General features: G+C 31.4%; 4 protein-coding genes across 20 annotated transcripts; 2 read left to right on the top strand and 2 right to left on the bottom strand.

Annotated features, from left to right (window-relative positions):
- Positions 1-16: 16 nt before the first annotated feature.
- Positions 17-9,239, top strand: Vinc (vinculin). Of its 11 annotated transcripts, XM_076538717.1 has the most exons (20): positions 17-347; positions 1,250-1,357; positions 1,434-1,579; positions 1,656-1,932; positions 2,001-2,201; positions 2,302-2,542; positions 2,628-2,860; positions 3,099-3,465; positions 3,537-3,965; positions 4,072-4,163; positions 4,240-4,333; positions 4,557-4,601; positions 4,823-4,942; positions 5,102-5,173; positions 5,732-5,761; positions 5,928-6,052; positions 6,125-6,364; positions 6,442-6,532; positions 6,699-6,734; positions 7,635-9,239. In XM_076538717.1, the coding sequence occupies exons 1-20, from the start codon at positions 291-293 to the stop codon at positions 7,802-7,804; spliced, it is 3,174 nt and encodes a 1,057-aa protein (XP_076394832.1). In that variant the 5' UTR covers positions 17-290; the 3' UTR covers positions 7,805-9,239. The 11 variants fall into 11 exon arrangements, with proteins under 11 accessions (XP_076394832.1, XP_076394835.1, XP_076394838.1 ...); XM_076538720.1 differs by lacking the exon at positions 4,557-4,601; XM_076538723.1 differs by lacking the exon at positions 4,823-4,942.
- On the bottom strand, positions 9,114-10,646 carry Taf8 (TBP-associated factor 8). Its single transcript, XM_003699586.3, has 5 exons — positions 10,448-10,646; positions 10,002-10,288; positions 9,731-9,881; positions 9,513-9,656; positions 9,114-9,420 (listed from the first exon to the last, which is right to left on the bottom strand). Exons 1-5 carry the CDS (start codon positions 10,575-10,577, stop codon positions 9,257-9,259), a joined length of 876 nt encoding a protein of 291 aa, XP_003699634.1. The 5' UTR covers positions 10,578-10,646; the 3' UTR covers positions 9,114-9,256.
- A 187-nt stretch (positions 10,647-10,833) lies between these two features.
- Positions 10,834-12,102, top strand: LOC100879210 (U6 snRNA-associated Sm-like protein LSm8). Of its 2 annotated transcripts, none has more exons than XM_012286324.2 (4): positions 10,834-11,135; positions 11,213-11,247; positions 11,332-11,459; positions 11,938-12,102. In XM_012286324.2, the coding sequence occupies exons 1-4, from the start codon at positions 11,105-11,107 to the stop codon at positions 12,026-12,028; spliced, it is 285 nt and encodes a 94-aa protein (XP_012141714.1). In that variant the 5' UTR covers positions 10,834-11,104; the 3' UTR covers positions 12,029-12,102. The 2 variants fall into 2 exon arrangements, with proteins under 2 accessions (XP_012141714.1, XP_003699633.1); XM_003699585.3 differs by having other exon boundaries at positions 10,837-11,135; positions 11,207-11,247.
- Positions 12,103-13,310: 1,208 nt separating this feature from the next.
- Positions 13,311-21,931, bottom strand: su(sable) (suppressor of sable). 6 transcript variants are annotated; one of them, XM_076538714.1, is made up of 9 exons: positions 20,861-21,931; positions 18,932-19,194; positions 17,408-17,780; positions 17,069-17,300; positions 16,631-16,983; positions 16,301-16,523; positions 15,881-16,209; positions 15,594-15,810; positions 13,311-15,445 (listed from the first exon to the last, which is right to left on the bottom strand). In XM_076538714.1, exons 2-9 carry the CDS (start codon positions 18,982-18,984, stop codon positions 13,512-13,514), a joined length of 3,714 nt encoding a protein of 1,237 aa, XP_076394829.1. In that variant the 5' UTR covers positions 18,985-19,194; positions 20,861-21,931; the 3' UTR covers positions 13,311-13,511. The 6 variants fall into 6 exon arrangements, with proteins under 6 accessions (XP_076394829.1, XP_012141727.2, XP_076394828.1 ...); XM_012286337.2 differs by having other exon boundaries at positions 15,579-15,810; positions 18,928-19,194; positions 20,861-21,930; XM_076538713.1 differs by having other exon boundaries at positions 15,579-15,810; positions 20,861-21,930.
- Positions 21,932-22,136: the final 205 nt, after the last annotated feature.

The following is a 22,136-nucleotide window of genomic DNA, read 5'->3' as shown; positions in this document are numbered from 1 at the left end:
AGTTTTCCACGCTGTTTCCCTAGATTTCTTTGTATTATGCATCGATACGATTTTCTTGAGTAAGGCAATTCCAATTCTTGATCGTGATCCATCACGGCTTGAATTATTTTCTTGCTGCTGTACGAATTAAGTTTCTTATTATTTCTTAGTGAATCATTTTTGATTATTTGAAGTGCTGTTAATGTTTACACCTGCAACTCTGTCATTAAGTTCACGATCAAACTTGTATCGTATGAATATACAATTTTAATAATTGATATTTTTATATTTTCACGTCCGAAGCAATTAAGATGCCAGTATTTCATACAAAAACTATAGAAAGCATCCTTGAACCTGTCGCACAGCAGGTAATTACATTTATTCTTTAATTTTATAATTATTCAATCATCATACAAGTTGAGATGTTCAGCATTTTATTGTTTCTGAAAACGTCATCGATTTATATTGCTACTTGCCTGTAAATAAAAAATACCACTAATAAAAAAAAATAATTTGATCGATATTACTTTAAAAAAAGACATGCAAAATATCCTACAAATATTTTTTATGCATTTAATCTAACATATGTGCATAGCAGGTTTTATACTTGTCAGATTGTTTATTAAATAAAAACAGTTGGATATATCTTTCTATAAAATATGTTGAAAGAATAAATTATGATGTACATTTCATAACATCAATCACTGAGTCATTAAATTTATAATTTGCCAAATGACTTGTGTATCTTTATATAGAACTATGACATCATTCTACAAATATAGGGCAGGGATACTAAATTCATCTTTAGGTCTGAAAGCTTAGATGCATGAAACTTAATCTCATCAGTTAAGCTTCATAAAAACTTATGTTAACCATCTGAGATCACTTGCTGTTTCCAAAAAAGGACATGTTGATGTTGCTTATCATAAAATCATCCCACACATTACACACACAAAAATACCAATATTCTTCAAACTGAACAACCTTCTGTAGATGTTAATGACTTTATTTACAATGTTAATGTATAATCAACAATATACATATATAATTTTTATATTTAATGTCAGATATTTTGTAACAAAGCTGAATGCATAAAATAATAAACTGATTGTGTCAAATATTTTCTAAGTTTTGTCAATGACCATACAAGTTTATAGCTTATAATTGTACACAATAATATTGTACAGTTTAATAATCTAATTATATATAAATAATAAATGAAATTTAAATTACTTTTTAATCATATTAAAATTTCATTTATATTATATAGGTTTCAAGGCTTGTTATTTTACATGAAGAAGCTGAAGATGGAAATGCAATGCCAGATTTGGGTAGACCTGTGCAAGCAGTTAGCATGGCGGTAGCAAATCTTGTAAAGGTAAACTTAAAGAAGAATTAAACAAATGTTTATTAAGGATGTATACATTTTCTTAAACTTTGTTATTAATGCATAGGTTGGCAAAGAAACAATAAATTCTTCTGATGATGCCTTACTTAAACAAGATATGCCTGCTGCTTTACAACGTGTAGAAGGAGCTTCACGTCTTCTAGAAGAAGCATCTGCAATGCTAAAGCAGGATCCTTATTCTGGACCAGCTAGGTAAGGGAAATAGAATATAAAATGTAATCTGTTTACTTCAAATTTTTCAAAATGATTCATTAATCTTTTTTTTCAGGAAAAAACTAATTGAAGGTTCACGTGGTATTCTTCAAGGCACTAGTTCATTATTATTGTGCTTTGATGAAAGTGAAGTACGTAAAATCATCAGGGAATGTAAAAGAGTATTAGATTATTTGGCAGTAGCAGAAGTTATTGAAACAATGGAAGATCTAGTTCATTTTCTTAAAAATTTAAGTCCTTGTCTCAGTAAAGTATCAAAAGAAGTAAGTGCTAGAGAAAAAGAACTAACTCATCAGGTGCATAGAGAAATTCTTGTGCGTTGTTTGGAGCAAGTAAGTATTAAATTAATTGATTTCATTTTATCACATTGATGTTGCTAATATTAACAATATGTTTACAGGTAAAAACACTTGCACCAATTCTTATCTGCTCCATGAAAATTTTTATTCATATTATCTCTCAAGGAGGTAAAGGAGCAGAAGAGGCAGCTGAAAATCGTAATTACTTATCTGGCAGAATGTCAGACGAATTAAATGAAATTATTAGAGTGTTGCAATTGACAACATATGATGAAGAGGAGTGGGATGCAGATCAGTTAACAGTACGTATTTTTTAACCCTTTTGATATTGTGAAGGTTGCAGTAAAGAAATTGAAATATTTGGTAAAAAATATACATTTTAATTCATTGTTATTTATTTAGGTATTAAAAAAAGCACAGAGTGCTATAGAATCTAGAATACGTGCTGCTTATGATTGGTTAGATGATGGACTTGCATTACGTGGTGGAGTAGGCGAAAAAAGCCTTCGTCAAATAGTTGAACAAGCACAAAGATTGGCAGAGAGATATCTTCCCCCCTCACAAGCAGAACCATTACAGAAATTAACATCACAGATTGTCACTATGACCAATGCTCTTTGTGAACTAAGACAGAATGAGAAAGGTTTATATAAGTTTATATTATTCTTATATAAAGTAATAATATATCTTGTATCTGAATTGTTTAAAATTTTAATATGTCCTCACAGGAACTACACCTCAAGCAGAAGCTTTAGCACGTGGCATAAAAGAAAAAACGAACGAACTTCGTAGCGCTATCGCGTCTGCCATAGTAGCTGCGGATAAATCTGGAACCACGCAAACTGCTCATACAGTTGCTGGCCGTTTAGAACAAGCTAATAAGTGGCTACTTAATCCACAACACGACGACAAAGGACTTGGTCAAAGGGCTATAGCGTTGATTATTCATGAAGGAAAAAAGGTATAGTATACTGAACATGCTTAGTTGTTTAAAGAAATATTATTTACTTTTAACAATTAAATGCCGCGAACGGAAAGAATCAACAACATGTAGCAAACGTAAGTTACATGTAACATTTTAAATATTTGATTTTAAAATATAACGTGATTTACGTATATCGATGGTATCAAGATTTCTGCATACGACAATCTTCTAATCTTTCTCATGTTTATCAGTTGGTTTATACTCTAAACATTAGGTTGCTGAGGGTTTACCAGGCATACACAAAGCAGAAATTTTGCAATTGTGCGATGAAGTTGACAATCTATCTCACCAACTGGGAGACTTATGTGCCCATGGTCAAGGAAACACTCCTCGTGCTCAGGAGATTGCTCGCCAACTATCACATAAACTTTATGAGCTGAAGAATAGGATACAACAAGCCGTCGTGTCAAGAGTGGTTGAAGACTTCATTGATATCACAACACCTTTGAAGCAGTTTACAGATGCTGTATTAGCTCCACAGGGTACACCAGGCCGTGATCAAAATTTCAACGATAAAACGCATGCTCTTCAGACATTCTCGAATAGAGCAGCAAAGACGGCTAGAATGGTCGCTGCTGGTGGTAAGTGCAGATATTAATATTATCATAGTAAAACTGTTTCATGTTTTCAAATTATTTTTTCTGAATTTTAGGAAGCGGAGGAAATAAAAAATTGGCAGAAGCACTGACTGCTAGTGCATCCCAGGTTGAATCTTTAACACCACAATTAATTAATGCTGGGCGAATTCGAATGACTTATGCAGATAGCAAAGCAGCGGATGAACATTTCGAAAATTTGCGACAACAGTATGCGGAAACAATGCAAAGAGCACGAACATTGTGCGATGAAGCAACCGATAGCGGTGATTTTATTCGAACCTCCGAAGAACAAATGCAAAAACATTCATTTCTGTGTGAAGAGGCTATTGCAAAAAGTCATCCGCAAAAGATGGTCGATAATACAGCTGCTATTGCTAGATTGGCTAACAGAGTAATACTTGTTGCGAAACAGGAAAGTGATAATAGTGAAGATCCTACATTTATTCAGAGAGTAAATCAGGCTACAGATATACTTCAAAATAGTGAGTAGTATATAATGACAAAGTTTCTTGGAAATCTATTATATTTATATTCTATATAACTAAATATTTTATTAATGCAAATATTGTAAAAAAAACTTTTGTTTAGGTGTTGCTCCAATGGTTCAAGATGCTAAGTTAGTCGCAATTAACATTAACGATAGTAACGCAGTTTCTCGTTGGAGGGAAAGTAATCGAGCGGTAAATAACATGACAATTGTATTTATAGTTCAAATTACCTTCATTGTACCATCACAATGATATTTGTATTTTGCAGCTATTAGCAAATGTCGGTCAAGTTCGTAAGGCCATCATTGTTCAACCAGATTTAATACCTCCACCAGAGGTGTCGCAATTACATCTTAATGATGGTGAGCATATAAATTATTTATTTTTATGTATCACAGTCTTCACTCCACAGTTGCACACTATACATATATAAGTATCTGTACAAATAGGTGTTTAATACTTTAAATGCAGAAGTATTCATTAATAATGAATATTATATTTATTTTTTATAATTTAAAGGCTCTTTTACAATATGATAAAACCTCTACACATTTCTGATATAAAAGTCTTCAACATTTCTTACAGAGGAACAATTGCCAAGCCGTCAATATAATTACTTCACAGATAAAGGTACTATAAATTTGCGTAAAGATAATTTATGCATGATGGATTACAATAGTGTAGTAGTGAAGTACTACTTTTATCAATTCATTAAATTCACAAAAATAAAAAATAATAATGAACAATCAGATATAATATTACATTCGTATCAGTATAACGTCATTATATTATTTTGTTTTATGATTCTAATGAAAAGTTTGAATATTCCTGAATATTTCTTTAAATACCAGTTGGTGAGCCTTTAAGAAATCAACCATCGCCAAGCAATTTACGTGTCATGAGCCCTAGTCTGAACACAAATAAATCTCAACAACGTTCTATCAGTCCATTACCTAAATGGGCGCGTGAAGGTATTTACTATTACTTGACAAGAAATCAATTAAATTATGTTTTTAACTTACTCCTTTGCTTCAATGAGATTTCTTATATATTGTCTCAAAGTAAGAATATAAATATCCAAGGCATTATTTTTTTATATTTATGTATAAAAATAATTTTTTTTTTATCAGGAGATAACCCTGATCTCCTATATCAAGAACTGGCTTCTGATAACGAGTTAGAAAAATCAATTCACAATGGAGGTAATTTAAGATCAATACATTTGAGGATTGAAATTACATTTTCAATGCTCAAGATTCGGTTTATTCCTGGGAAAAAAGCATGCGTGCATTGCATTTATATATTATTATTTCAAGTAGTATTCTTTTAATATTAAAATTTGAAATTACAAAATATTATATTAAAAACAATAAAATTATGTTTTCAACGGCATAGAATATATGATATATTGCATATATCTTTTAACTTAATATGGTACATTTTAAAATAGACATATGTATTAAACTAAAAGAACAAATTTTATCATTCTTTTTGATCATTTAATAAGACACTGAAGTTGTTTTAATATATCAGGATTATTACACTATTATATACTAGAGTATAGATTTTTAATCTTCATTTTTTATACTAACATTGTTATCAGTTCCTTTAAACTTAACGACATCTCTAATTTCATTAATGTATTTTGTTCATGTATTATTGTGATTATTTATTGCATGTATACTAAGATGGTTTTGCATCAAAATATAATTCAAATGTATTAATACGTGTTTACATCTTTAATGCTGCGTGAATGAAAGGCTATCATTATGATTATAATAATGATGATGGTAATTATGATATTTCTGCATTGTTCTTATCTTTATGATATGTTAAATATTTCTGTGTATAATGAATGTATTGAAAAGACGTTTATTGTTTGGATTAACAGATTTGAGGTTACTATATTTCAGTCAGTAATCAGGAAATTATTGTATACCTTTAATTTTATTTTAGAAGTTGCGCCGCCGCGCCCACCCCTGCCTGGTGGAGATGTTCCACCACCACGTCCACCACCACCAGAAACGGATGACGAGGATGAAATGTTTATGCATGCACCGCAACCTAATCAGCCTATAATGGTACATTCAAATTTAACATGTTAAACATCTTTAAAACAAACATTTCTAATATTATAATGGTACCATTTTTAGATGGCTGCCCATGGATTGCATCAAGAAGTCCGACAATGGTCCAGCAAAGATAATGAAATTATTGCTGCTGCAAAGAAAATGGCTATTTTAATGGGTAGATTATCGGGCTTGGTTCGAGGAGAAGGTGGTAACAAAAGGGATCTGATCGCTTGTGCCAAAGCCATTGCAGAAGCTTCTCAAGAAGTGACTCGCTTGGCTAAAGAGCTTGCTAGGGAGTGTACAGACAAACGTATACGTACAGTATGTACATTTTTTCTACAAGATAATGCATATCTTAAACGAACGTATTTTAATAATTTTTTAACTGTTTCTTTTAGAATCTTCTTCAAGTTTGCGAACGTATACCTACCATAGGTACACAATTAAAGATTTTATCAACTGTTAAAGCAACAATGTTAGGTGCCCAAGGTAAAGTATATAAATTATTTCGTATAACATATTTTTCTATTAATGTGTACTCTACTTGGTAAAACAAACTAGCAATAAAAATTAATCGAAGCTTGGGAATATAGTTTCATATCTTAAAAGTTTCTGAAAAGAAGAGACAGTTATTAACAACATTTTTTGCACATAGAGACGCTCCCCACCTGGGAAGAGCTGATGCTTTATGGTAAAAAAAGAAAACTAACAAATTATGTTTGATGTCTTGATCACTTTCTCTAGCACTTATTTTGTTTCACTTTCGGGACATTTCAGTTTTGCATTTGCATTATGATGCATGCATATTTTAGTTTTCCCTGGGGTAAAAATTATGAATGCATTTGGTAATCAGTCAATCTAAAAAAGAAACTTAAAGAAATAATGAATAACAAGTTACATGATATATATTTAATCAATTATAAAACATGACATTTAAAGCTTTCTTTTAAATTAATGCTTATTGATGTCTTATTTAAACTTTAATCGGTTTGCGGTTGATATGCCACTGCTCATCATGGTGTAGACGAATTGATTGGCTGCAGTAAGTTTATTACAACATAAGTATCAATCATTCTAGACAGTGCATATAATTGATAATCATAGATACGTGGACATTAATATTGTGTATATGTATCAAAAAATGTACTCATAAGATACATTTCACTTGTTGACAAATTAGTTTGAATTAGTTTAAAATGAAAGGAAGTAATTTATAATATACTTGTTTTATTAGTAATAGCATATGTTTAAGACTTCTCCATGCATGATTTACATATTCCCTATCTGTTTACAATAAACATAAGATATTGTGAACACTAAACAATAATAGCACTTATGTACTGCATGTAACTTATTTTGTAGTCTAGTATTGTTTACTACACTTACAAAAGTAGAATAAAGTTACAGCACATTTACACATACGTATTTGATCATCTAATTTTTAATATATTGAAATTGTTCAACTTCATTCATTTGTACTATTGTACTGTATATTTTTTATAGATATAGAAATAGACATTTTTATTTTGTAAAAATTGTTGAATTGACATTAAGAATTATTTAGCACTAACTCCATGTTTAAAATATATAGGTACAGAAGAAGATCAAGAAGCAACAGACATGCTTGTTGGAAATGCTCAAAACCTCATGCAGAGTGTGAAAGAAACAGTTCGTGCCGCAGAATGTGCAAGCATCAAAATACGTACTGCGTCTGGCATGAAGTTACGCTGGGTGCGACGTCAACCTTGGTATCAATACTAAATGAGAGGTCGCAGTAAGAAAAGTGATCTAGAACAGATAAGTAAGACTTCCTAATATTAGATTACATTTAGATTAATTGGTTCTATATACAGTGAAGTCTCGAAATATGATCTTTTTTATATATGGCCCATTGAGCGAATTTTCCTTTAAACAAACTTCCATCCACTATAATGATGATCTCTCATTATTACGAGTAATGATATTTCACTGTAATACCTTTCAAGAAAGTGTTCTAATGAGGGACAACAATCAAGTATTTAAAATTGATTTAATATTTCATAAATTATGTTTGAAAAATTTGAGAAATGTTTTTCAGTCTAAACAATATTTATTCAGTTTGTTATAAATTAACCCTTTGTTGAGTTAATTAACAACCGATAAATTCTTTCCTATATTAATGAAAAATCACATAATATTGCTAATTCTTAACATTTCTAATTTTGTTTACCTGTATGTGTAGAAACAAGTAAATCCATTTTAAATATCTGAATTGTATTCTTATAACTATTTAATAAGGATAAAAGTAATTATATGATAATTTATACTTGCATATACTCTGACAAACTATATGTTCATTATATATAAAATATAGTTTATAACGTAAAAAAAAGAGCTAGTGACTAATATTAGAGATATTTTACACAAGATGAGAGACATATCTCAATTGGTAAATTATAATTCAAAAATATTTTTAGATGAAATATTCAAGGGAATACTTAAATAAGACTATTTAAAGCCACTGTCTCTCATGATTCGATTAAAAATAGAAATTAAATAGAGATGACAAAGCTTATGCCTTATACAAATTACCAATTTGCTATATATATTTTTATGTGTATTTGCAATAAAGTGTACTTTACAGGTACAGTATATTGACCTAAAATCGGCACAATAGAACAAATTTTTATCTACATTTATTAAAATGTCATACGGATCCAGGATAGTATAATGTATTTTTTCAAACTAAAAATTAGAGTATAATTTTTTAATAGGTGCTATTTGCCGCAAAATACACGTAGAAGACATTAACATGCAATATTATAATAAGTAAATATATTTTTGTATTTCTTACCTAATAATCCTTTTTAGAGAACATATATAGTTGTTTTAGGTATTCTCAATGTTTTCAAACTGGTGCTAAATGTATGTGCAATATTGATAAAAGATACTGGAAAATAACATAAGTATAAGCAATGTTAAACCAAATACCCGAAATCAATTTAATATGTCCTCAAGAAATTTAGGTTAAATATTAATGTAAACAGTAATCTCTTTCAGTAATATAATCTAAGATAATTATGTAAAACTATTTATAATAAACATCAATTTTTATTATATATGATACAAAATATAAAAGTTTAAGAAAGATTAATTTGTATTATAACAAAATTATATACAGTGTTGATTTAAGAATGAATAAAATTAAAAAATAGTACTATCTTGTTAAAATATTTATTCAAGACTATCCCTTTTTATTGGATGTAAGCTAGGGACTGTAACTCCTGGTATTTTATTCTTTGGTATTTTTCCTGGCCTCAAATAAGGATTATCTATAGCATCTTGTTGTGTCGTGGTTTCTCCATTTTGTTCACTATCTTCATTTTGTCCTTTCATACCTATAACCACATTGCATATCATAAAAAACTTAATATAGTACAAATTTTACAAAATCTATATCTGTTCATATTTGTTTATCATCTAATCGAACCTTCCTCTGTTTCTTCAATGTCTTGTTCTTTCTTCTTTTTAACTGGACTTGGTTCAAACTGAAAATCTTGATCAGCTTCAAATATTTGATCTTGTGGAAGTAATGCAGAAAGGTAACTAGGAAATTGTGGTTTACATGATATTACTGCAAATAATATCCTTAATAAGCTTCTTAGTGTTATGAGTTTGTACCATTTATACATAGTAGCAATTACTTACATGGAAACATACTATTATCATCTGTTAAAAATAAACTATGTGTCTCTCCTGTTTTTGCAATAAACCTTGTCAAAGCTCTTTCAATATCACGTTTTTGAGTGGCAGCTTTTTCTCTTATTGCTTCGTATTCTGTTACTGGTTGTTTATGGGTCTGTTTACAAGTAAGGTATGTGAGTATAATAAATATTGTAGACAAACTAAAAATATCAACAAATATATCAATTGCATTAATGTTTTATATGTCAATATGATTTAATTTTGATAATTATACCGGTGTTCTGATGTAAGCATGTGGATCAGGAAAAGGTGGTAGATGACTTGGTATATGAGCTGGATGACCTTGCTTTACACCAGCCTGTAAAATATTTAACTGCTTCGATTGAGTTTGTTGCTGAAGCGGTGGTAATACTGTTCTATTTGGTCTTTTACCATAATTTTCCAAATTGTCTAATTTTATACCCATACTTATTAATGCTACTATAATATCAGCAATCAGTGGCTCTGTCCTACCAGAAAGTTCGCAATAATTTCTTGCAGATTCACCAACTTCTACAATAACTGTAAAAAATTTAAATAAAAATTTAAACAGAAATTATGAAATATATTATTTTTATCATATCGTAAGCCATAATAATCATTATAAACGAAATATTACAAAAATATATACATTTTTAATACTGAGAGGTTAAGAGTATTGAATTCTATTTAAATACATACAGGACTGTAGCATTTCTGTAAGAGTTTCTAAAGCTTGCTTTTCGCAGGTGTCATAACCACATTCTACTAAAATGCTACAGACTACATGATTTAATATTTTTCTTCTAGTATTTGTTGTTTGAATGTCCATGTTGTTCTATGCAACCACTGAATAGATGTATTAAGATGGGCGTCGTATGTATGTCGAAGTATCTTACGTGACATTTAAGCTATTTTTACAGATTAAAGTCTTTCAATTCGTTATATCTATTATTTTAGTTAATTTAATTTTGAATCCACTAAATTTAAAATTATAAACGATGCTATAAAATATTGATTGATTTCATTTTACAATTCTATCTTAAATACATCATGACGTACGTCATCTTAAGTGTCATTTATTTTATGTTTCAATTCTAATTGCTTACTTATGAATTTGTTGTTATTCGAAATAAGTTGATTATAAGGTTAAACAAACATCTAATGTTAATTGAAAATAATTTAGTTCTTAATCGTTGCAGAATTCTTACTGTAATTTTTGTTTAAAAAAGGATTCAGTATAGTGTATATTTCTAGAGTAGTAAATACACGTTTATAGTTAACCTGTATTATTATCACAAATGTTGAAATATATTTTTATGCAAGAATTATTTTAATGAACAACTATTAATTAATATTATGGCGTCAGGTTTAGAAAGTTACGTGAATCGTATCCTTTATTAACTCTTATGTTTACCAATTCTGAATTTTATCTGCCCTTTTATCCTTAGTAATTTATAGATACAGTTTCTATTATCACTTCTGATGGCAGAAATTTTATCGTAAGTGTCTGATTTTTAGTATGTTGATAATTGTTATTTATTTAACACAATTGTTATATTCAGTTTATGTATTAATATTTTTAGGGTACGTTGAAAGGCTTTGATCAAACCATTAATATAATATTGGATGAATCACATGAGCGTGTTTATAGCACAACGCAAGGTGTAGAACAAGTTGTATTAGGTTTACATATCATTAGAGGTGATAACGTGTAAGTAATTAAATTTAATTCACTATTTTCTAATTATATACATACAAAATGTATGTTTTTTTTTGTAAATAATCATTGGGCTTTATAATAACTGTTTATAAGTATTCTGATATGTTCAAACATATACAAATTTGTTGTCTTTTTAAATCATGGTATCTGTTTTACTATAGTACTATTATACATAGTACTGAATAGGTATATTAAAATATAGGAATAAAAAATAACTTATGTTTTTCTTATTTTCATAGTTTATGAAATTACATAAATAGAGTGTAAAAAAATATGTTACTATATGTATAGTTTCATTTCCATCTTTAAGCTTAGAAATTTATATTGTTAATATAATATTTATATTGTTTCTTCAATTCTATTAAATATAAATCATGAAAAAATAAAATTATTATTGCTAAATAACAAGAAAGTTCTTAAAAATCAATTGAGAAGCAGTTGTGTTAGTGTCTTCTTTTCTTATTTTTAGGGCAATTGTAGGAGAGTTGGATGATGAGATGGATGCACGTTTGGATCTATCAGCCATAAGAGCTGATCCTCTAAGTTCTATTGTACATTAATGAAAAATGTTTTAAATTATAATTATTATTGCTTGACAATAATAATAATAATAATAATAATAATTTAATAAGAATATGTAACAATGAGTTACAGTTGAATCAAAGTACAACTTCTTATAGAGCTTAATTATTATATAAATTTGTCATTTTTATATCCATATTTAAAAGATTTGTGTTTTAAAAAGTGCATTAAAGAAATAGTGCATTATTTACATTGAACAATACAAAATCATCTTAGAATTAATGATAGTACTATACAGAAGTTTTACTATATAATAGTAAACTTTGTTTCTCGTGAATGTAGTTTTATTTTTTAGCATCATAAGAATAAAAAAAATATTTATAGATTAACACTGGATAATGACTAAACAATCTTTAAATTTAAGTGTACAATCCATTTCTAATATTATTTTTTAAAGAGGAAGTATTCTTAATAGGTAAGTATATTTAATATCGATGTGGAACAATGGGTTATACCATGAAACTAATAACTGTACTTACTAGATGAAAATTTGCTTAATAATGTAAAACTTAAATTAAATTATTCACATCAATTTAAATATTTTGTAGTTGCAACGTTTACCAATTTTCAAATGGAAGATTTTATACATATATTCACCTATACCTCTCAAATTCTAATGCAAGTAAAAAAGTATTTTCATATACAATTATTTTCAAAGTTCTTATAAATACAGTAACTTTACAAAATATTGCATTTTCATATTAAATTATGTACCATAATTTCATTGGTGTTTTAGTTTTCAGTAATAGGCCTTAAGCCATTTAATAGTTGACCAAGTTATATTGTTCCTTATATCGTTTCAACATAATTTAATAAAATTCATGTCTGTTCTGAAAGCCAAAACTACCGCGTACACATGAATCATATACATATATATTTGTGTCACGTATTATACATGGAAGACATAAAAAAAGATATAAATCAATCCGTATAATTAATGATTTTCATTTGTCGCATTTTATGTATTAAATGTCTTTTCAAATGAATGAATTCAATATATACAGATACGTATTCTCGCCGAAAATTTCTGTAACTATTATTCTATAGAGTAATAAATGTCATTTTGTATATTCCTCATGTAGAATATCCTTTATATTTTTAAATAAAATATAGAACGTCGCGTGATTATGAGCATTATTCACACCATTCATTGGTATGTGTATTTTATAAGAAATGCTTGAAAACATGTGTATGTATGTGTGTATGTATGTGTGTATGTATGTGTGTATGTATGTGTGTGTTCATGTACAATTTTTAATATTTTTAATACCTTAAAACTTTTAATTTACTATTTAATCACTAGCGAGCATTTGACACCATGTACAATTGACACGATCGAAACAATTATCTGGACCGCACAAATGAATGCATTATATCAATGCATGCTGTACAAATTTAAATTAGAATGAGGATTATCACCAGGTACTTCACTTATGTACCTACTCAAAATTGCTTTTTGCATTAATTATTAGTCACAATATTGGTCCTATTTCGATTTCGTCGTCTAATTTTACCACCACGTCTATTTTGACTTGTTCCATTCCACTCCGGCCCTTCCATTCCAAAGTTTGGATTTGGACCATTTGGACTAAAACCCATCATATTGGAATCTGGAGGTACTGGACCTGGACCTGGACCAAAGTTGTTAAAATTACCCCCCGAATAGGTAGGTGCACCTTCGTACGAGGGATTAACGTCTGGTCCAAAGCCTACGCCAGGTGCCGGACCCAGAAGTCCTGCACCATTGTTACGTTGAACATTAAAACGTGGATCAAAATTCATTTGACCTTGAGGTACAACTGGTCCATTAATGGCCATTCCTGGAGGCATATTGGACATTCCTGTCATATTCATTGGTGGCATATTTTGAGGACCTATAGGTGCATTCATCATAGGACCCATTGGACCCATATTTCCAAGCATTGGATTTGGACCCATATGGATTATACCTTGCCCTCCTTGCATATTTTGCGAGCCAGGTAGACCCTGAGGAACAGGCATTCCACCAGGTCCCATTCCCATATTTGACATTTCCAACGGTGATTGCTGTACACCCTTCATCATGGAAGCATTAATATTTTGAGAAGTTAAACTGGAAGCCTCAAGAGCTTTTCGACGCGGATCAGATCGAACCTGCGGCGGTGACTTCGGAGTATCTGGCTTAACTGGAGGCGGAGACATCGGAGAATCGGCTAATTCAACCTTACCTATTCTAAAGATTTTTCTTAGACGTGGATCGTATTTCACTTGAGCATCGTTTTTAGTAAGTTTGAGACCTGTATAATCGGGCCTCGGTATATCAACGACGTACACTTTGTACGTCATAGGAGGATGCGAAGAAATACTTGCATCTATTTCTGTGCAAGGTACATGTGATGGTACGGGTTTAAACGGTAAACTTAACATCTGTCGCAAATCAACATCTGATTTAGTGGACGAATCTGTGAATCCTGCACCGACAACGCGAAGATCAGTGTCACCAAATGTGGTCTGAAACTGTTGTCTGAAATCCATATCTTTTCTTCTAAGATCCTGATCTGTTTTGGTTCGAAGATCCGTATCCATGCTAGTATCGCTCGCAGTAATGCCAGAACTGTAGATACTTGTCTCCAATCTAAGATGCTTGGATTCCTTTTTACTTTCTATCCGACTCGGACTATTTGATTTTTGTTCGTCCCTACGTTGTCTAGGGTCTCTAGACATGCGAGGGTCTCTAGATATAGGCGCTGAACTTGTTCCAGGCGAAGAATGTGGACTCGACATTTCATTTTCAAGTTTGGGTAGTTGACTTGAAGCATTAAACATATTAGGAACACTCATTTTATCGTGAGCATTAGATTCTTCTGATAATACTCTATCCGGGGAGGTAGGTTTAATTTTCGAACCATAATCTTGCGCTGATTGTTGAGTGCTTTTGCCACTTGGTGAACTGTGTGCTTTAAGCGAAGACAGTAATTTTGATACTTCAGCGCTAATATCAATCTTACTTAGATCTCCGAGTTTGTCCACGATAGCTGCTGGTTGAGGTATGGTGGGTGCAGAAGCTGTAGATCGAAGTTCTTCTTTGTCCGCATTGTTCTGTACTTTTTCTGTGGTTTCACTTTCATCTTTCGGGTTATCTTTGTTAGAAAGTACTATTGTAAGATTTCCACCTTCGTCGTCATCGTCATCATCTTCGTCGTCAGAATACCAATCCTCTAAAAGTTGATCTGAGTTTTTTGTCGAACATTCGTTTTCTATATTTTTAAAACTGTCTTGAGCTGCTCTTTGTTGTTGTTGAATACGCATAAATAATTCTTGTGCCTTTTTCGGTAAATGTGCTGGTACTTCCTGTTCTTCTGAACGCGATTGTAAACTGTCTTGATTGTTAGCTTCTTCATTGACGGTATTCGTTTCTGTAATTTGAACGATTTTCTAATTATATGAAATTTCATTTAAAAATCTTAAATATAACTCTAAGGCTCTGATTATTACATAATACATTAGTTATCAAATATAAAATTTAACAATGGTAAAAAATAATTCTACCTTCTTGATCTATACTTTTATCTTTTTGTTTGTCCTCTTCTTCAGTTGGCATTTCTATGACAAGGTCTGTTTCTTCATCTTGATCGCTTTCTTCGTCAAATTTGGATTTAGTAAGATTTGCCACTTCGTCAGCTATGCTAACAACAGGTGGTGGTTTTTTCGAAGTTTTTAACAATTGCCTTAAATCAACATCTTTTGAATTTTCAATTATTGAAGTTCCTTTCTTCTTCGCCTAAAAGTTATCAAAAAATACCATAATTTTCAATGAAACTCTGAGATAAAAAATAAAATTGCAATTATACCTGTTCCAAAATTTCATCCTCCTCTACATCTTTTGTAAAATCTTCCCTATCTCGTAATTTGTTTAAATTAATTTTGTTTGATTCAGGATTATTACTTTCAGTATAGAAATCCATGTTTGGCATGGTTCGTGACATTAATGTTTTCGGTTGTAACTGTTGTTGAGTCGCTAAACCTAGCGCAACATTAGGAAGCTGCAAACCGAAGTCATTGGCTGACTGCAATAACATAATTTGTTCGTATGGAACTCGATCTTCGTCTGAACCCCATCGAGTTTTCTTGCCAGATGGTTTTCTTTCCCTAACATTTTTTTGCTGAGGTGTTAGCTCCTCTGTACATAAAAGTTTTTTATTTATTAGTAATATATTGATGCTTTCTATTATAACTTTATAAAAAGTACATATGATTATGCTATTCAATACCTTTCTCTTCTTTTTCAATAATTTTTTCCGTGGTAGTAGTTGGAGCGGGCACATTCAATTCAAAAAGACTCGGAATCTTTTGATTCGTCGTTTCTTGACCCTGTGCTAATGTTCTTGCTGTATTATTTATCATTAACATTGCTCCTTCCCTACTTAAACGTGGAAAATCTCCAAGAATTTCTTTTGGAGCTGTCTCAAGATGTTTTAATAAAATTCCTTTCACCTAAAATGAAAGGAATGTTTAGGTACAACTTTTTTACAAAAGCAATTAACGTGTTAGCAAAGTTTATTAGCTAAATTATTAAATAAACATAGCAACACTGTAATTACCTGTTCGTTTAAAGGTTGATGAGAAAATTTACAATTTTCTCCTTGATTACATTTTAATCCTGTGTGGAAAAATTTACATGGAAAATCATGATGCATGTACAGACATTTGTCTCTTTTTGCACAGCAGTCCATGAGATAAAATTTGCATAATTCCATTTTCCTAGGTGGTAAAGCATTATGTGAAAAAGGGCAATCATCACCTCTGTGACATTTCCCTTGCATATAATAAACGCAAATAGCATCTGGATCTTGATTGTGATCATTGTTTTGATTCCGTCGTCCATTTCTATCATTTCGCATTTGTCCACGAGCTTTATTTTTACCGCCGCGTTCATTTTTACCACCTCTTCGTCCTATTATTATACAATTACCATTAATTATATGTTTTTAAATTTTTATAATGAAAATCGAAGTGCATTAAATAATATTTTATTGTACCTCCTCCACCTACACCTCCTCTTGTATTACTACGCTTGTTATCATTATCTCTATGTCGATTAACACTGGGTCTTTCATCATAGTCTGAATTGCTATCAAAATTTTCATGTTCATTCGTGTGTCTTGGAGAATTATTCTCTTGAGAGTCTTTCCTAACAGGTGAAGCACCTCTGACGAATAACATTTCATCTTCATCTTCATTAATGTTTTCATCATCACTCACCTTTCGTCTCTGTAAATTAGTTATATTTAATGAATTTATTTAATAAACCTCTTTTATATAAAACATTGTACAAGTTAACTCTATTTGAACTATCAACGAATGATAAACCTGTAAACCTTTTGATCTTTATTACGATCCTCTTCTCTTTCTTCGCGTGTTCTTTTCCTACTTTTACTTCTGTTATTTTTACTTTTAGATTTAGCATCTTGATTCCTACTATTATCTTCTTCTAAGTGTGCTTTAATCGCTTTCTCAACATCCCCAGCCCAATCTTCAGTTGGACTTTTATATTTTAAAAATCTATCATGCTTGCTACTTCCTTGAACACTTGATTTCTTATTTTTATTAAACTTAGAATCAAAGGTTTTAGGTTTTGATATATCTGTCTTTGAAGCATTTTTAGTTGCATCATCAGTTGCTGGTGGTGGTACAGGTTCGTCATCTTCGTCAGATGGGATTTCTCCATCTTCCAAATCATCGTCATTGGTGCTACACATACATTACACATATATTATTAGATAAAAAGTATTATGACAAAGTTAAAAGTCATATGTTTGCAAATTATGTGATTTCATTATAATTTTTGCATGTAGTATTACATAACTGTTTTCAGTAAAGTGTTGAAATGAAAAATCTCATGTCTGTAACGATGACAAATTGTTTACATAAATTTTCATAACTTAACAAATAAATATTTGACAGACTTTCATAATACTGCTTCATTTGTATAGATTATTTTTAACATATAACATAAAAAATATGACAAAAGATCATGAAATTGTATACATTCCAAAAATATATTAAATTTATATTTTAAAAGTAGAAAGTAGGAATTGTATTTGATAGTCATTGTGTATTGCAAAAGAATGAAATACACAATTAAGTCTTAATTAAAAATCTCAGCTTCAAAAAAGAACTTCTACATATTTCTAAATATTCATCATAATATATTTAAAAATTCTGTATACTTTTTATAATCAAATTTTTTATCCATTTGATCTATAAAAACAAAATTATTAATGTTTTTATTTCTACATTTTCATCATCATTATTTATGATTCAGTAAAGAACGCAAAATGCATTTCTTTGTTGAACTGAAACAAGAAGTTTTCATAGAAATATCGAGCTATACTCGTAGGAGTAATCAAGGGCATTATCAGTCATAGGTTTGTACGTTGATTGAAGGAACATCGAACTTTGGTCGAGCAGAGTATAGCTGAAAGGAGTTCTCCGTACTACTTGACCTAAAAACATTAGCTTACTTCGAGTACCAACGACACGTAGCACAGTAGGCCTCGATCGATGCAACTTTGAAATATAGTTAACATCGTATATGCTTAAAATAATCATGTTCTCTATTAATATAATTCGTTTCTCGTCGAAATCGATCGTGAAAGAAGTATTTACCAGGAACATGTAGAATCGTGTTCGAACGTTAAGTCGCACAATGTAAAAAGCGTAATACAATGTAAAGAAAGGAATATTCGTGTAATATAAAGCGTATAACTATTTCCACCTTTAAAATGAATATAAAGTAACTGATAAGTTGCAGCCGTTAAAAATTGTTAAATTAGCACAGCAAAATGCATCGCCTGCACATCGTATAGGAAAAATAAATATGTTGGAATTGCCTTACCCACGAACTGCGTTCATCATTAGCATCATTATAACTATCATAAATCATCATCAACATAATAGCATCAACATCAAATCACATTATTTCGTAGCATATCTCATATTGTCATCGTTACAGCATTGTTAACAGGGTGAGCAACATCTTTTTGATACAGTAGCGTCGAAATTTCTTCGTGTGGAAGTCCTCGTCCGTCTCGTTCATTCACGTACATATGTGTGTACATAATTACAGTTGTATGTGTGTACACCAACGAGCATTGTAGACTTTCTTAGAGAAAATGGCAACATAGGTAGTAAAATATCCCAATACTTGATATTTGACTGACTAACTTTCAAGATCAGAAATTTTTAAATTCACAAACATTCAAAATTTGAAGATTTGAAAAATTAGGGAAATTTGGAGATTTGGAAATTTGTGAATTTGAAAATTTTTTAATTTTAACTTTTCATATTTAATCCCTAAAATATAAGGCGAATGTTTGGAGGATCGTCCTCCTACACTAGCTTTACCTAAAGGAAGTCTACGTTACACTCGAATGTACGTTACGCATACTACGTGTAGCATATGTGGAGTCTGAGTGTTGTGTAAATATGTCGTATGCGAAACCGGGAATATGTATGTGTATAGGACCGCCTTACTCCCCGAAGATCCCGTGCATGTTTTTTTTTAACCCTTGTGCAGCGTTCAACTTCTTTATCGTACTTGTATCATTCGATTCATGTGTCTCGCTTGAAACGGAATCAAATAATACTTTACTCGATAAATATATAGTATTTAAAAACATTCAGAAAAATCAGTATATGTCGTGTAAAAAATATTTCGATTTTTATTTCGGGTCAACGGTGCACAAAGATGAATTTCACTCATTTTTAAAATAAATTTGTATCAATAATTCTTCGATGCTCGCAAAAAATATAAATGCAATAACAAATCAATGTTTATACATTGAAATTTCATACATTTATTACTTTACAGCCGGTCGCAAAAATATTTGGACACGTTTTAAAACACAACAGCTTTTCAATATTGAACCAAACTACTTTTTTACTATTTTTCTCGTGTAATCAATGATAATTTTGCAATAAATTAATTTTATAGCATCTTAAAAAAATGTAAGTCTTGATTCTTAATTTCAAATAAGGTTGTTCTGTTTTATATCCAATTAAATTTTATAGCAATTTCATAATAAGAGTATGTTTTCGATACAACCACCTTAGTGTCTTAATTACTTTCGTAACCGACTATATGTTCATAAACGCGTCGAACGTATTCTTCAAATAGGTTCGACAATTTAAAGCCAAAATGACCTTGAACCACAAGAATGATTCAAAGCATTGAAATATCAAAATAATCCTGTAATGTCAGAGCAGATGATTAATAATTTCAGAGCAAGGAAGAATCATAACGAACGTATGAAAAAATGGTATGCGTGGTCGCTACGCGCGTTAGAAGTGAAACTTCTGTACTTATTGTTAATATAAATTTGGAGACATGGAAATTCAGATATTTGGAAGCAGGAAATTCAGAAAATTTCTAAATTTAAATTTAGGGATATGAACATATAGGGGATTTTAGAATTTGGAAATTAGGCTTTTGAGAATTACTATTTGGAGGTTTGGAAATTTGGAATTTGGAAATGTGAGAACTTGCTTGCACTTTTCTCTTGGATCAGACGGGCATCTGTAACTCTCCTGCGCTGAAACGCGCCCATAGAAGTTTCACTTCAAAAAGTTACGTCGTACCCAAACATCGTGTAATGGGTTCCTTTTTTCCCCCGCAGTGCCACTAATATACTTATATATCGAATGAAAGCGGTGGGACTAACACGGAGCTTCCGGGGAGGGGATCAAAAGTGTAACGTAACGCGAGCGGTATTCAGAGTCATAAATAATCTCGACTGTTTTGTCTTTGAATAAAAAATGTGGAGGCAAACCTTTGGATTAGAGTCTCAGCCGCGGAAACACTCTCTAATGCCATTGTTTTGTCCCGATCGATCGTGTTTTGTACCGTATGATATAGCACTGTGGCCCGACGATGATCATTCGATCGATTGACGCGACCACACTCGATGGTTCTTTGCTTGCGAAATAATCGCGTGCCTGAATTCTAGCATTTGAAATTTTGAAAAATACTCGTTACAGAGCACAAATTACCCTACGGAATATCTTTCGTGTGTCTCTCCGTTTCTCTTTCTCTCTTGCGCGCGCGTGCGCGTCCCAACAAACGTGTATCAACCTTATTAACGTTTTCCGCCTTTTTTTCGGCTCGACTACGCCCCTGGGTTCTTTCTCGAATATTCTTCTCGCCTGAACACAATGAGCTATTTTCGTACTAAAGTCTATCTCATTCTGTTTTTTATCCAATATATTATTGCACTTTTACGTTCGGTGAAGTATTTCACTGCGTTGCTTCTCCTTTTTCGGGCTATCGTAATTTCGTTCAATGGCGCGATCTTACCACTGCTACGTCATTCTGGCTTGACGTGGCATATGGCTGACCAACGATAAGCTCATATATTAACGTTTTACTTTTGAATATAAGAAATACGCGTACGTTTCTTTACGAAAGAAAGAAAAAAGACCGTAGCTTCCACTTTGACGACTCGTGAATTCGATAACGACTCTCTCTTTTTGTTTCTTATCGATAAAAGAGAGAGAAAGGGAGCGACAAATTAATTCGACAATTACGAATCGATCAGACGCGGGTCTGTTTGTTAATTAATTCGATAAGAAAATTCACGATTGCCTGTCCTCCTTGATGGATGACAGCGTTTACGTCTACTTCCGCGTTCGAGATTGTTGATCTCGGCAAAAGAAGAACATGTAAATAATGTTATTTGTGAAACGAGACTAGTCGCAGGCAGGCGAAAAGTACGATGGTCGGACAGAGCGTTATTACTATGCCAGCAGATTGTATAAAAATGTATCAGTTATGAGACGATGAGCGAAAACTTCAAAGATCAAACTAAACATGGCCACATCTGGAACTATTCTGAGCGGGCAGCTGCACGAAACCTCGGAAGAAGGGTTCAGGAGGAAAAGCGGAGTCGCTCCCTGTCGACCAATCAGTAGCCAGCTCGAACGATCACGTGCTTTTGCCTCCATTATTCAACTTCTCCCACTCCGACTGCCCCTCGCTTCCCCACTTTTCTTATTGCTTCTGTTTATCTGGAGCAAATTCCTGAAGCCTTCGTTGACTAGGGCTGTTGT

The sequence above is a fragment of the Megachile rotundata genome, chromosome 13 (genome assembly GCF_050947335.1).
Source record: "Megachile rotundata isolate GNS110a chromosome 13, iyMegRotu1, whole genome shotgun sequence".
In the NCBI taxonomy this organism is placed as follows: Eukaryota; Metazoa; Arthropoda; class Insecta; order Hymenoptera; family Megachilidae; genus Megachile; species Megachile rotundata.
The sequence above is the reverse complement of the archived record's forward strand: the minus strand, read 5'-3'. Positions and strand labels throughout refer to the sequence as shown.